Genomic DNA, 15710 nt, shown 5'->3' with positions numbered 1-15710 from the left:
AATAAAAAATATATCAAACAACTACTAAAGTACTAATTAGTACTACTAGTTATCACTATAAGTGTTATAAAATGAATATAAAACTAGAATTAAGTACAATTAATACTAAAGCTAAAAAATTAAAAATACCCATCAAAATTTATATTGTCACTTATTTATATTGTCGTATTTGAGATCAACAATTATTTTTTATATAGTTATCTACTTATAATAAATATTTCGTATACATATTCCCAGCTGGACAATAGACACTGTAGATGTGAAGTACAAACAAGAATACTTTTAACAAAACGGTTGATATTATTCATATTTAAACATGTATATATTTAACTTATAAAAAATATAACTCAACAGTCACTTATTATTTTTATAATATTTACCCAATTTAAGAACAGTTTGTATGTCCGTAACAACAAAATCAACAACGCGTACAAATAAAAAATTATTCTATTAGAATCCTTAAAAAAAAAAAAAAAAAATATATATCAAACAACTACTAACTAGTACCTACTACTAGTTATCACTTATTTATATTGTAGTATTTGAGATCAACAATTAGTTTTTATATAGTTATCTACTTATAAATATTTCGTATACCTATTCCCAGCTGGACAATAGACACTGTAGATGTGAAGTACAAGAATACTTTTAACAAAACAGTTGATATTATTCATATTTAAAGAGTTTTATATTTTGATCCACTTATAATTTAGACACATTAATAATCAACATTATATATGGATTACATATTTCAAAATCAATGGAAATATTATTAAAAAAGGCTCTCAAACATGCAGCCAGATATTAAAATGTGCAAATGTGTAATTTAACCTTATAAAGCTGCTGCATTACACGGAAGAGAAAACTAGAAAATTTGTAGTTAATGAATAGTAAACTAAGCTATATTTTTACCATAAATATCTTTAGCATCCTTAAACTAGGAACAAATTACTTTGGGATCAATAACATTAGTATCACATTATCAACATCTAGCATACTAACATGGCCATGATTGACTTAAATACAAATTTAAATTAACAACAAATTGCTTTTACGTAACTTATACTACTATCACATTAATTGTCACCACTTGTTAATCATTATCTTCGCCAATACTCGAAATACTACATCAAATATTTCTAAAATATGTCTAAGTCAGAAGAATCTGCGTCACTTTCAAATACATTAGATTTTTCCTGATTGACACGTCTTATTGCTGACAAATTTTCCATGTTCCTGGCTTCTTCCTGTTCAGAAAACAGTTTGCTGTCAAACTCGGCTTCAAAAAATGAACTCGATGGTATTACTTCTTCTAAAACCTGATTCTCATAATGTGTTAGCAATGACCTACTGATTATAGAGCCAGTTGACTCTTTTTCACTATCCTTACTAATCCGAGATAAACTTGATACTGATGGACCTTTACCTGGTTTTGCTAAAGACGTAGGTATTTTGGACGTTGAGGGACCACAATTTAGTTTTGGTACATGTTTGGCCTTGAGGAAACTTTTTGGAGATGAGCTTAATAATTGGTTCTTTAAAATCCTCGGGGTACCAACAGGTTTTAATGGTGAAACCTTCGATTCTGATGTCTTTGACTTTTTAGCTACAAGTTTGCCTTTACCGTGTTGCATGACTTTAGTTTTAGATAATGTTGTCATTCGCTCAGAGGCAGGTATTGTTTCTTTAACGGTGACCTCCGACATGTCATGTACGTTTATGTGTTTTTGGGGTAGTATTAGAATATCGGACATTTTAACGGGCGTCAGTTTCGCCAAACTCTCACTTGGTTTGACGTTCTTAGTCTTACTGGATTTTTTTGAAGACTGCATATTTATAGCCGGTACAATTTTGTTTTGCTTATTTTTGGTCACTGCATTATTTGGTTGAGGCTCATTACCACGGTTTGGAGCCGAGTCATGAAAACCCAAATGTTTACCGTGAGGGCATCTGATTGCATTATTTTGGCACTCTGGTTCAGTGCATGAAAGGCATCGAAGTGCCAAGCGACTTTCTGTTTCTTTCATCCATACGACTTGATGTACTTGCATAGTTCCGGGAAAAGTCTTTAAGTTCTTAGGTAACAGCCAATCTTTTTCTGTTACTTCGTAGTCTTGGACTATTTTGATTTTCACTCGTTGAACCCTAGACTGCAAAATTTGGACCAAAGCATCGATATCAGGGATGTCATTTCCAAAGGAGACCATTTTATCGGCAGCCGTCTTTAAAATACCACCAATCCCGTCCGCAGCACCTTTTCCGTGTCCGCATTCGCAATAGTTCCAAATTATGTTGGTCAACTGTGGACAACAGGAAGCCAATTGCGATATAATGTACAACATTTTTTTATTGCGGTACTGACTGGATGGGGAGTCAGAAATGATGTGTAGATTACAAACCAGGGGGGCTCTTTTCTCAATTTCTTCCAAAATAGGTACAATGTGCGCCCATACTGCAGCAGCATCGTGTCGTAAAGAAGTACTTATTGTGCAAAAAGACTGAGTCTCTTTTGTAACTTCGTCTAATTTGAAATAAAGGACTGCCGTATGCAAGGTAATTTGTTTTCTACTTCCGCCAAAATGCACTGATTGCACTTCAGTGCCGTACTTTGTTTCGTAGTTTTCACTGAAGTCAATGTGAATAACGCAGTCTTTCACAGACATAGTACTCTTTATTTTCTTCATGGCTTGTGTCTGATTCATAATATTGCCACAATGTTTCATAAATGGTGTCAAAGTTTTTTCAAAGGTCTTGATAAGGTCTAGTGGTTTAATGTATTTTCTTACCTTTTCAGTCCTGGTAGTCGTTTTTTCGACACCATTTTTGATATATTGGGATTTATTTTTTTCCCAGGCATAATGGGCTATTTCGGTTGCATTACTAAATTCCTGGTAATGTATACTTTTATTTTTACAATTATTACACTGTCTCATGAGACAGGCAACATTTTCTTTCTTGCAGCACAAAGAGTCCAGCATTGTAAATATGGTATTCTCCTTAATGATTTTGTTGGTTTTCAAAGTATCGATCAATAGCTTCATATTGTCGTGTTTTTCGCATAGGCAAGTGTTTCGTTTATTCACATCCGGCTGTATTACCCAAAAAGGTTTCATTCGCGCAAATGTTACGTAGCTAATCGGTGGAAAGCCTGCTCGTATATATTTTAAATGTAAGTCTTTTACAGTGGCATTCAGTAATCTTTTTTGTTTTTTTACCCCTGCTTTGGTCACAGTATCCTTTTTTCCTGGGCAGATAGTTGAGTTTTCATCATCTTCATAAAATTTCAGAACTATGGATCGAATTCTTTTATGCTTGTGATCTGTATTACTCTTAATAGGTGAACACGAATCATTTTGTACAAGGGGCATAGTTTTGGAGATTGTTTTACTAATTGACTTAGTCTTTTATACCTTTTTTTATACATTTCATTCTCTTTAGCAATTTTGGCCACCTTCTTCCTCAAATCAGTAACTTGCTTTGACTTCAATCTTTGATATTTTCTTAATTTAGCCTGGAAATCTCGTTTTAATTCTGAAGACGCTGTTGAGGCAGGACTGCTTGGACAAGGTTCAACTGAATGTATACTACTTATACTTGGCGTGCTACAAGGTGATCTTGGTGCGGAGTTCTGCAAACTGCTTGATCGCAGAAAAAACGGCGAAATTTCAGACTCCAAATCGGCGACAGAAACATTTAACTGCATTGATCGTAGAACCCGATCACTTGACATTGATGTATTGATTTGCAAGTCAGGCTGGGATCCGCTTAATGCTTGTTGATCAACTTCACGGTTGAAATGTCTTGTCTCTCCTCTTAGCTGTTGCGTTTCACCATTATCAGAGTTTTCCCTTTCAATTAAATTTTGTGGAGCTAATAGAACGTTATCGTTTGAGGGATTAATACATTTTGCAGCGGCCTTTGCTTTTTTTCTCCTATAATAAGCTTTAGCACTAATTCTGTTTTTGTTTCGTAAAATTTGAAGACTGCGGGGGTCCAGTTTACTTCTTGGAAGCAACCCTTCTCTTTTTCTTCTTGCATATCTCTCCCTTTCTTTCTGCCGGTATCGTTCACGTAATATAGGATCATTTCTTATCTTTTCTTTACGTTTTCTTTCATACTCATTCTTTTTTCTTCTTTGCTCTTCATTCGTGATTTTTTTTAATCGTGGCATTCTAAAAGCAAATAAATCTCACATCAAAGTTGGTCGAAATCGCGAAATATCAACTACGGACTCTTAAAAAATTATAATAAACAAATGAAGTAACATTTGAAAAAAAAAAGAATGGTACTATAAACATCACTGAAGTGTTTTTCGAAAAATAGTTTTGATTAATAATTACCTACTTGGAGTAATTTTGTCAAAATTTGCCAAAGACAGGTGTTTACCAGTTTACCGAGAAACACCCAATTGATGTTAATGCCTATTTTGTAACCACAAATTCAGGGGTCTAGCTTTACCCATCATAAAACGACATGAGGTTTAATGGCTTGTAGAAAAAGATGGTAAAGCCGGAATCTTATTCTGTCGGACTTGGCGGGGGCATGGCAGTGCCCCCAAATAATACTTAAACACAAAAGTGAAGCTACTTTTGATATCATTCCGGTGTTATTTTCATTCTGGTGGGTATTAAAGCCATTTTACTACACCGAAATCACCGGAATGAAATTGGTGGAATGATAAACCGAGGTGAAATAAAATTATAAAAAAATAACTAAATCCCACATTCTTTAACTATCGCGACATTTAAACTCACAAGTACAAAATACACGATCTGTAAATATTTGAAAAATAACAAATATGAAACAAATAACATATAGCAAACTCCGGAATGATATTTTTTTTGTCCCCGTAACATCGAAATGACATGACTCACGTGTGTAGCGGATCTATTCGGCATCACGTCGACGTCTTCTTGCGGTGAGAGCCGCGGCACAACTGACTCTCAAAGTGCGCAGGAGGCGGGGGGGCGTACGAAGTCAAACTTAGCCAATAAACGTCGATGAAATGTGTCCGCGGTAATAAGGATTATTTTGCCGGACAAATTTCTTTACGCATAATAAGGGGGTTTATTAAAGAGTTAGTAAGCAAGTAATATTTTAAAGGGTTCTTTATTGATATGGTATTATAATGAACTAAAAACTAATTTGATATCTTGTATAGTTTTAGAGTTATGCGGCATTAAACAAGAATAACTGGGTTCCGGACAACCCACCTGAATGAAAAATTGGGCCTTTATTTTTTTTTTTCAATGATTAAATTATTTAATATTTTAATATTAGTTATTGCCCGAGGTCGATAGCTAAGAGATGTTTCCAAAAAAAAATAGTATATGACTATTTTGACTTTCTGCACCAGCGTTTTCAGTCTTGCCATCAAATTTTATTGCTTGGGATATTCACCCTCTTAGTCTATGCACAAATTCCGCATTTGCTTAATTGTGTCTAAACGACTTCAAGTTTCATTTTTCATTTAGTGACTTTATATAGTTAAAACTATCGAAACGAAAGCTGAATTTTTGATAAGTAACACAGATAAACAGATTTTCATTTAATACATTTCTAAGACGCAATGAAGTCGTATCAAATTTAATTGAAAAAATCTATCCTTTGGAGAATCATTCAAAATAAATTCAAAGAAATATTTAAACAGACTTAAAAAATATTTAGGGACAAGGATTATTTTACCTTATTTATTTTTAAAGATAATTACAAAATACCTTATTAACCACCTCTATAACTGAAATATATCCTCTATTCTCACCTCTATTAATGGGACCCTCTGTAAATGAGACAGACATTTATTTGTACCTGGCTAACTGAGAGCCTGGGTAAGTGAAATACCTCTTTAAGTGAGACAAATCTGCTCGTCCCTTGAAGTCTCACTTATCCAGGTTTCACTGTAATATGTACTATATTATGTTTTTTTTATGATCGGCGGTGAAAACCTTCCTTTTAATATCCGATTCAATAATAATAAATGGTTTAATGGGATTTGCTTTTCTTAACATATTTTGAAAGTTCATACTTTCTCAAAATTAGACTTAAACCAACATGTTGCATATATATTATTACTCGTCTTTCAAAGCTCTACATTTTGATACCCTACTCGATTGGTTTTCAAGATATTTTTTTCTTAAGGTTGCGTAATATGGCGTATTAAGTCCGCCATATTGATTTTGTAATGACGTCACATAGCCTATGTCACCCGGGATGACGTAAGGATTCTAATGATATATCATACATCTAAATCGGTTAAGGCATTCTGAAGTTATCGTGGAATAAAGAAACTCACATAAATACATAAATATATACATACAAACATGAACGCTGAAAATGAAAACAATACACTCTTTTTGTTTGGGCAGTCGTGTAAAAATTAAGCTTTTGATAAACAGGGCACAGGTTAATTTTATTTACAAATAATAAAAGTTATCTTTACAGTCCAATAGCTGGCTATATTCTTTTCTATCAACTTAATTTAATGTCACAAATATCACAAATTTACATTTTTCCCCTAATGACAAAGGAGAAAGGTGCAAAAGTGTAAACATATATCTTTGACGTCGACTGTACATTACTGTACATGTAGGTACAACAGTGGCGTACATGGCCATGGAACTCCATTCCCACCGGCTTGTCTAATTTTGACTTAGTTGACAATTAGAACAAATTAGAATCAAACCGTCAAAATACTCTTATAAAACGCCAGCTTTCATAATTTAACCACACGACAATGTCAGCAATGACTACGACTGAATTGTCAGGAGTTCGCGACTAACGAAGCGGATCACGACTATGACTAAAATCCAAGAAACTTGATCGTGCGGTCACCGGAGACAGTAAGGGTAGGTAGTATAACAAAGTAAATTGGTAAAAGTAGGTAGATAATTAGATTTTAAGTAAGATGTTTTGAAACATTTCATTTTGTAGATAAAGTATGTAATGGTACAGAAATTGAATTCCTTACCGCAAAACCGTAACTATAGTCCAAATTCCAAAAGTTCCCAACTATTTATGGTCCAAAATTAACATTAGGTAAATGTTGTAGGATCTCGACGAGTCAAATAAAAAGCTTCAATTCTTAGTGAACTGATATAATTTTCCAAAGTACTGGTTTACAAGGGTTCTTGACTAAACGGTTAAATGCAAAAGTGGTGTGGTTACTGTATGGAGGCTGATGAGAGAGTGATTTGCAATATTTGATCACTATCAAATATTGCAAATCACTCACTCACTACAATAGGGCTTAGCAAAATGAAACTGCATTTTATGCAGAAAGCAAGCCACTTTTCTCAGTGATCTAGGGACCAATCTGAATGTTTTAAGTAAATATTATTATTCAATGTTAAATTATGGACAAATTTTATTGGTTTTTGACATATTGTAATTTTATCGTTCTATGTATTTTAATTAGTTTTAAAAATAGGCTCAATTATGTATTATGACTATAGGTATTATTGTAAAATTGTAAATGAATATTTGTAAATTGTAAATAGGCATGATTTATTTAGATAATAATGTAACATTCAGACACAATTGTATTATTGTTTATGAATAAATGAAATGAAATGAAATGAATGATTCCATCCGAGGAAATACAAATTTCATCTGACAGAATTCAAGATGGCGGACCTTTTCTAAAATGGCGGCTGCAAAATTTTAAAAAATTGTAGACAGAACGGCTGCACCGATTTTAGTAATTGATATATCAATCAATTTGTATTGACACCTGTAATTGTAAAAATCTAAACTATTTAAGAAATTAAAGTTGGCGGCCAAATAATAAGAAAATTGTGATTTTTTATTTTCATTTTATTCCTTCTAATGAAAATAACAACTAATTATTCTATTTTAGTTTTGTAGGTAGTTTTAATTTTATTTAGGTTACTTTATGTTGATTATTCTATGATATGGTCACATATTCTTTTATTTAAATGAAACCTGATAATATTATCTACAAAATAAAATAAAATGTTTAACAATCCGTCGAGTAGTTTTTGAACTATACGCATTACAAAAAGCGCGTAACTGCCACCCGAAACGGCCGCTCGCGCCAAAACTGAGAGCTTTGATGATATTTCTTTATTTTCAAAGGTTTAAAACAACAGAAAATATATTTATTTTATTTCATGAGCTATAAATAAACATTTTATTTTATTTCCGCTTAGTAAATCAAACATTAAGACACATAAACATTTTATTTTATTTCCGCTTAGTAAATCGAACATTAAGAAAATTGTGAAATTTTCTAATTTACTTCTAATGAAAATTACAACTAAATCACTACATACTATAAAACAAAGTCGCTTCCCGCTGTCTGTCTGTCTGTCTGTATGCTTAGATCTTTAAAACTACGCAACGGATTTTAATACGGTTTTTTTTTATAGTTAGAGTGATTCAAGAGGAAGGTTTTTGTATAATTTGTTAACCCGTGTAAGCCGGGGCGGGTCGCTAGTATTCTATAAGCACATATTTGTTACTTTAATTGGAACCTGATAATATTATCTACAAAAAAATGCTTGACAATCCGTCGAGTAGTTTTTGAACTATATGCATTACAAAAAACGTCCGAAACGGCCCGCTCGCGCCAAAACCATTATATACCTTAAAGTTAATAAAACAAAGTTGATTTTTATTGAATTATTGGTTGCACCAAATTATACAGGGTGCTTCCTGTAACAGGAGCAATAAATTAAACTGTAGGCTGTACTTCTCAAACTGACCAACATTTGTTCAACAACTTTTAAAAATTATAAATCCTTTAGACTTCCTCTTTTTCATACAAAATAAATATTGCCTTCAATGTACGGTGACATCAGTGTATTTGACGTTGCCTGTCACGCTTTAAACATAACAAAATTTGCAATACATTGCGTCGTAGAATAAACTTTAAAGTGTAATAAAAATCAAAACCTGAGTTATTTTCAAAAGTTGCTGAACAAATGTTGGTCAGTTTGAGGAGTACAGCCTACAGTTTAATTTATTGCTCCTGTTACAGGAAGCACTCTGTATTATCCGCAGTTGATGAACATGCGATTCAATCAACTGTGCAATTGAAGTGAACGCAAAATCTGACAGTTGTACATCTCGAATAGGGACCCAGATGACAGATGACAATCTTACATCGTCAAGCGACAAAGGAAAAGAATAAATGACTGTGTCGGGATGACAGAGGGCTACAAAAAGTCACGTGACCATTTTCATACAGTTATGTTTAATTGGCATTTTCTATCAACGATTGTCATCTTGGCTAAGCCTCCTGGCGGCCTAGCCAAGGTGACGATCGCTATCGCTTCGCCATCGAATCGCTTTGTGTCTCTATCACTCTTCCATATTAGTGTGACAGTGACAGTTGCGATTCGTTTGCTGCGGAGCGGTAGCGATTGGCATTTTGTCTGCGGAGCCTGGACTATATTTGGGTGGTTTACGATACTGATGTAGGTACATACATAAATGACTCAATTTTCGAATTATTATGTATAATGTGCGATAACGTGACGTTATACAATATTTAATTAAAAAACAAAATGTAAAACAAATTATTATAAACGTCATCAGAAATTGCATGCCAATTATGACATCTTCATAACAGGATTTTGAACCATTTTCAATTTTCAACTTTAATAAATTCGTAATAAAGCTTAAACTGAAATATCATAAACGTTTTTTTATTCTAAACTAAAAGATCTCAAAGTCAATATTATTTGTTCACCTGGGTATCTAAAAGATGGTCTTTTGTATGGTTGTTGATAATATTTGCCATGAATATATTAGTGGGGGGTATAAAGTGGGTAGGCAGTTGGTTGAGAGCCTGTATCGATAGTTAGGTCGCATAAAATGAGGCTTTTCGTGATACTGGGGACGGTGCTGGTGCTGGTTTTGTTGGTGAGTGACAATTTTAGTTCAACTTTATGTGATCCACTTCTCATTTTTACTAGTACTGTATTCCCTTCTCATTTTTACTAGTGCTGTATTCAGCTTCTCATTTTCACTAGTGCTGTATTCTGCTTCTCATTTTCACTGATCCTGTATTCTACTTCTCATGTTCTGTGGCATGTTTCATTGTTGCAGGTGATCAACGCTGGCACAGCACCTACTGAAGATGAGGTGAGCCTGGTCTTCTCGCTTCATTTAGTACAGTCGGAAAAATGGAAATGCGACTACGGAACTACGTTTAATTTACAAATATCTGGGAGACCGAGCTTTGCTCGGAAAACATAAAAACTCAAAAATTCCCGACCTAGCTAGATCGATTTTTCGCCCCCCAAAATCTCCATATAGCAAATTTCATCGAAATCGTTAGAGCCGTATCCGAGATCCGCGAAATATAATATATAAATAAATGTACAAGAATTGCTCGTTTAAAGGTATTAGAATCACAGCACCTAGGTATACAACACTTTTTAAACAAAGAAAATTCAGTAAACGTTCAAATTAGTTTTTCTAATGTTGTATAGTCGTTGTAATGGGGACAGGATGAAATAAAAAATCAATAGATGGCTAGCCTTGGCTGATATTTGAAATACAGAACTTTTTTTCACTTAGGGGCCACCCCCGCCATCAGAAGAATGCAGCCTTGCACCAGCACCAGAACCAGGTTTGTAACTTATTCTACAGATAAGTTGAAAATCTGCCCTTAAGAAGTGCATATTTATATGCAGTGCGATATACGAGTTATGTAGGTATGTGCAGAATTGTGTGTTGAATTGTGTGTCTAGCACACATTGTGTATGGAATTAGGTGTGAATGTGTCTGCGTACATATCTCAGGCAGGCAATAATATATATCTCCATGCAGGCAGGCCTTTTAGGAGGCCTATGTCCAGCAATGGATGACTTTCGGCTGATTTAATGATGATGTTAATGCATACATAATGTGCGTTATTGATTTAGACTGATCATCTTTATTTTATTTTCAGTTCACTACATGAAGGAGACACGGGATACAGGTCAGTATAAGTGCATTTTATGCACTAGCTTCTGCATGATGATGATTAATAATAACTATTCCATATCCTTCCCCGGGCCTCTTCATTTATAATATTAATAGTATCAAGCTTCGCTTTTAAAACAAAATAAATTGAATTCTATTTTATAATGCTCTTGATTCAGATTTGACTGCCTGTTTTAGCTCCAGGATATTATAAGGCCTACATCATGTTTGTAGGTAATAACTAGTAGATATCAATGGTCCTTTTTTTTTTTTTTTTTCTTAATTTTTATAGAGGCTTTCGTACACTCGTGGTGACGATGCCAGCCTCATAGGGGAGTTCACGTGTGTAACTAGCCCTCAGACCTAAGTTCAAGATTTTTTTTATAATATGTCAATATTTTGTTCGCTCCTTCTGATAGCGGTTGAGAAAGTAAGCTATTCAAGGATAATGCACTGTCCAAAATATTATTTCCTAAAATATTTCTTCGCTCGACTTGACCTCTAGTGCATTCTATAAATATGTGAACTAGGTCTTCTGTTCTGTTACAAAGCTCACACAGATTTGTATCTCTTTTTTTCATGAGGTGATAAAATTTATTACACGGAATATGTCCCGAACGCAAGCGTAGTGCACACGTTACCGTCCCTCTAGCAAGCCTGGCACCATCAAACCATGGAACCCAACCGGGTCGTCCTTGAACACTACTATACCATATACCCTTTACAACAGAAACTTCTTCGAATTGCTTGTTCCACTTTTCTAAACATAAGTTTCTTATTTTCGGTATTAATTATATCAATGGTCCTGTTTCCTGCATTGTCTAATATTCGTAATTTTTGTATTTACAGTAAGCAAGAATTCGTCACGAGACTCCAGTAAGTACCTTCCACTCTTTTTGTTAAATACAATATTTTAAATCTCAAACTGAAAACAGTATTTAAATTTTAAAGGCCACCCCACACTAGCGTCTCCCGAGCGTCAGCGTCTAGCCAACTCTATGGCTGCTGCTCGATGCAACCTTTGCGCAACTGCGCAGCGACGCCATTTTCCATAGCACTGACTAAGTAGACGCCGACGCTCAAAAAACGCTTAATGTAGGGTCTATTTATGACCATATTCTCCCTTCCAGTAAAATCCAAAACTAAAACCAAGGAGAAAGTAAAAGTCAAGCATCTCAAAGGTGGTCTGACGGAGAGAATTATAATAGACAAGACTAAGACGAAGACCAAGAAAAAGTCGATCCAGGATGACTACAACCAGGCGAACCACACTCTGAACGTGGACGGGCTTGAGGAAGATGACAGCCTCACCACCAAGCACAAGCATGTGTCGAAGGAAACTGATATTTTGAAGGATAAGAAGGTTCACATCATTATAACAGGTAAATAATGTTTGCTAAAACTAACTAACATAGCCACCAAGTGGATGCCGACGAAGAAGCGTGGGCGGGGCAGGCCCAGGCAGAGATGGCGGGACGACTTTGACGCCTTCCTTAACAACTGGCCGGAAGAAGCGCTGAATCGGGAGTCATGGAGAACCAGGGGAGAGGCCTTTGCCCAGCAGTGGGACACACAAATAGGCTAAGAAAAAAAAACTAATATGGCTCAGTGACCCAAAGAGGATCTTGGCGTTCGAAACGAGAGCACACCATTTTTCCCGATCTTGCGCCGTTTCCTGCCAATTATCGGCTTGAAGCTGACGCAGATCCGCTTCCACACTGTCTCCTCAGTGGTACCGGGCCGACCTACCTGGTGGCCACCAGTCTGTCTTCCCAGGCCCTCTTGGCAGCCCGATCCTCTCCCATTCTTAATAAGTGACCGAACCAGCGAGGTCTGTGGGATTTCGTTTCGCCGAAGATATTGGGTCCGGCCACCAACTCATAAATAGTTTGCTAACCTCTCAAGTAACGAATCTGTAAATAAGTAGTTGAGCTTTAGTTTTAGTAAGTTAACAGGGGGACACAAAATATTATGTGACATTGGGGCAGCCATTCATTTGTATAATTTTGTATTTTGAATTGGTATCTGACCACTCTCATCATAGGTAGTATATTACAATTCTTATGTTCGCGTTTAAAAATCAGCTACCTTTTTCTAATAAATTGATGATCTATGTTTTCCAGCGGTTCAAACTACCCCAACTTCCAATTAGTTAGGTACAATTTTTTTAAACCTACTTAATATATTTCCCATAGACAAATACGGCAACGTGGTATCCGACACGACGAAAGAAAAAAAGAAAGAGAAGACCAAGAAGAAGGAGAAAGACCGTTCGTCGTCGAAGCTGGTGCATACTAAGAAGCAGGTGGGCATCCCGGAGGATTGCGAGTCGCCGCCGGTCGAACCGGTGCCTGAATGCTACTGCTAATTGATTCATAAATAAAAAAAACAACAAGAACAGAACAGAAAACACAATGACTAGTCCAAAATGTCTGCAACACTATGTATAATTGACCCATGCTCCTTTCTATTGAAAAACTTTAGTTCCGAAATTGCTGGTCAGTGAGCTTGTTTAAAATTCGGAATTCAAATTTGTAGCGTTAATTGTTTAAAATTCGAATAGAAATTGTAAAGTTACCTTGCAGACCTCGCATCTAAATATATTTGGTCATGATATTTTGAGTTTTATTCACCAGTACTAGAGTTCACTTTTATTAGCGATTTCATCAAGATGTAGCTTTATTGAATTATATTTGAGTGATATAAAGTTAGAATGTAACTGTAAGATCCTCGTATTTCAGCCCGTACAAGATTAGAACATTGAGCTTTATTGCTTAATATAAAAGTCCAGTTTTAAATAATTGACCTGATTATGATACGATATGACTAAAGTTCTTTGGTGAATAAAAACGAAACAGCAGGCTCAGGCATACATTTTCGCCGCGTGGTAGAACGAGAGGGTTACGCCTTACGCCTCGCCTTGCGCTGTCTCGAGTTTATCATTTTTTCCCCACCTTAAAAAGTGCACAGCGCCGCTAAAAAAGACAAATAAAAGTACGGGAGTAGAAAAAAATATTTTTCTACTCCAGCACTTAAATGTGTCAATTAAATGACTGACAGTGATATCTAAAGCAATGTCATTTGAATGCTTTGTCTATAGGCTCATAAGATGACTGCTAGCAGTCATCTTATGAGTATAATACAACTGCTTTATTTTTTTTAAAGATACAAGTTCCGATCATCTTGATTGAAAGAGGTATGTTTTCATTTACAATAATAACTCTTTTTTTTTTTTTTAAATAATAACTTTTTTTTTAAAATAATAACTCAATTTTTTTTAAATAATAACTCTTTTTTTTAATAATAACTCTTTTTTTTTAATAATAACTCTTTTTTTTAATAATAACTTTTTTTTTTTTTTTTTTTTTTTTTTTTTTTTTTTTTTTTTTTTTTTTTTTTTTTTGCTGCAGCTGTCATAGAAAAAGTAATGTATGCAACAGCTCATAATTGGTTCTTAAAATTCTCGGGTCTTTTTTTACAAAACTCGACTACGTCTCGTTTTGTAACTTCGACCCTTGAATTTTAAGAACCCTTATTATATCACTGTTGCATAAACTACTATTAACTGTTATTGTTGCGTGCTGTCGAATATACTTACTTTGACTAATATGGGAGAGTGATAGAGAGACACAAAGCGTTTCGTTATCCTTGTGCAAGCTATTGTCACCTTTGCTAGGAACCCTGTTCAGAAATTTTCACGAGAATCAGTTGAGAAACGTAGGTACTTATTTTTCCTATTTTAATCGGTCCAACCCACTTTGAAAAATCGTGAAACAAAAACAAAAAAAGTTCAAACGAATTTCGAAATAATCGAAATTTTGACGTCAGTTAAAAATAACTGAATAGAAATAATAATATTAAATAAGTACGCGAAAGTGAATCTAGCATCAGACCTTAACCTTTTCCACGCTATGTTAAACACAAAAGCTGTCACTCAGACGCCACATCTAGGGATTGCAATCCGGTCCGGCGGATGGATCCGGCACACGGCAAAATTCACCGGATCCGGTCTCGGATCCGGTAAAAATAATCAAAGCTTTAAAATATAAAGTAACACTGCTAAAATTTTAAAGTTCTCGCCAATATTCGAACGTCGCTCAACGCGCGCGATAGATGCGGTGCACACAGCAACATAAAATATAATAAATAATATTTTAGTAGGTTTAGTAAGTGTTATTATACTGATTTAATTTTTGTGTGTTAATAAACAAATGAAGAAATATTTATAAGACTTCATTCAGCAGTTAAGTTAATTTGTCGAATTTAAAGTAAATTTGAACTTTATGTATATGCACGTAGGTCTATGTTGCTCTGTAGTCTGTGACCGATTAATCGGTCTTTGGCGTTGAACCTACGGTGCGGATATATCGGTCGTTGGCGTCCAAAAGGTTAATAAGTACTACTACACCTGCGCGTGCGGCCGTGCGCTTATCATCCGCTATCGGACGATTCATACTCAAAGGACGATTCAGACGTCCGCGGCGCGTCGAGCGACATACACGCATCGTCAAAAACCGCGCGTACAGAATACGAGACCAAATTTCGTCTGTGTAGGATCCGGACCATATTTTTCTATCAGTTTTAAGTTTTTTTTTTGCTCTAAGTTTGAACCCACGATATAAATACCTAGGTAACCCATCATTCTTAGTGTTCCGTACAAAACTTAGTTTACGGAACACTTATGGGATCACTTCGATCTTGTGAAAGAGGCTATTTGTTTTTGAACAGGCTTTTCGGACTGAAAAATAGACTATAACAGTGCTTTTCAGTTTTCGGAC

The 15710-nt window shown here is 35.0% G+C and overlaps 1 protein-coding gene and 1 long non-coding RNA gene across 2 annotated transcripts; one reads left to right on the top strand and one right to left on the bottom strand.

Annotated features, from left to right (window-relative positions):
* Positions 1-1139: 1139 nt before the first annotated feature.
* Positions 1140-4999, bottom strand: LOC134651713 (uncharacterized). Its single transcript, XM_063506815.1, has one exon. It carries the CDS (start codon positions 3366-3368, stop codon positions 1140-1142), a length of 2229 nt encoding a protein of 742 aa, XP_063362885.1. The 5' UTR covers positions 3369-4999.
* Positions 5000-12250: 7251 nt separating this feature from the next.
* LOC134651597 (uncharacterized) lies at positions 12251-13233 on the top strand. Its single transcript, XR_010097133.1, has 2 exons — positions 12251-12314; positions 13128-13233. It is a non-coding gene; the product is annotated as an uncharacterized LOC134651597 (long non-coding RNA).
* The last annotated feature ends 2477 nt before the right edge of the window (positions 13234-15710 follow it).

The sequence above is a fragment of the Cydia amplana genome, chromosome 10 (assembly GCF_948474715.1).
Source record: "Cydia amplana chromosome 10, ilCydAmpl1.1, whole genome shotgun sequence".
Taxonomy (NCBI): Eukaryota; Metazoa; Arthropoda; class Insecta; order Lepidoptera; family Tortricidae; genus Cydia; species Cydia amplana.
This window is presented reverse-complemented; position numbering and strand designations above follow the sequence as displayed.

What these genes read in the sequence shown, in the direction of transcription:
- LOC134651713 (XM_063506815.1), bottom strand. Translation starts at nt 3,368, where the DNA reads ATGCCCCTTGTACAAAATGATTCGTGTTCACCTATTAAGAGTAATACA.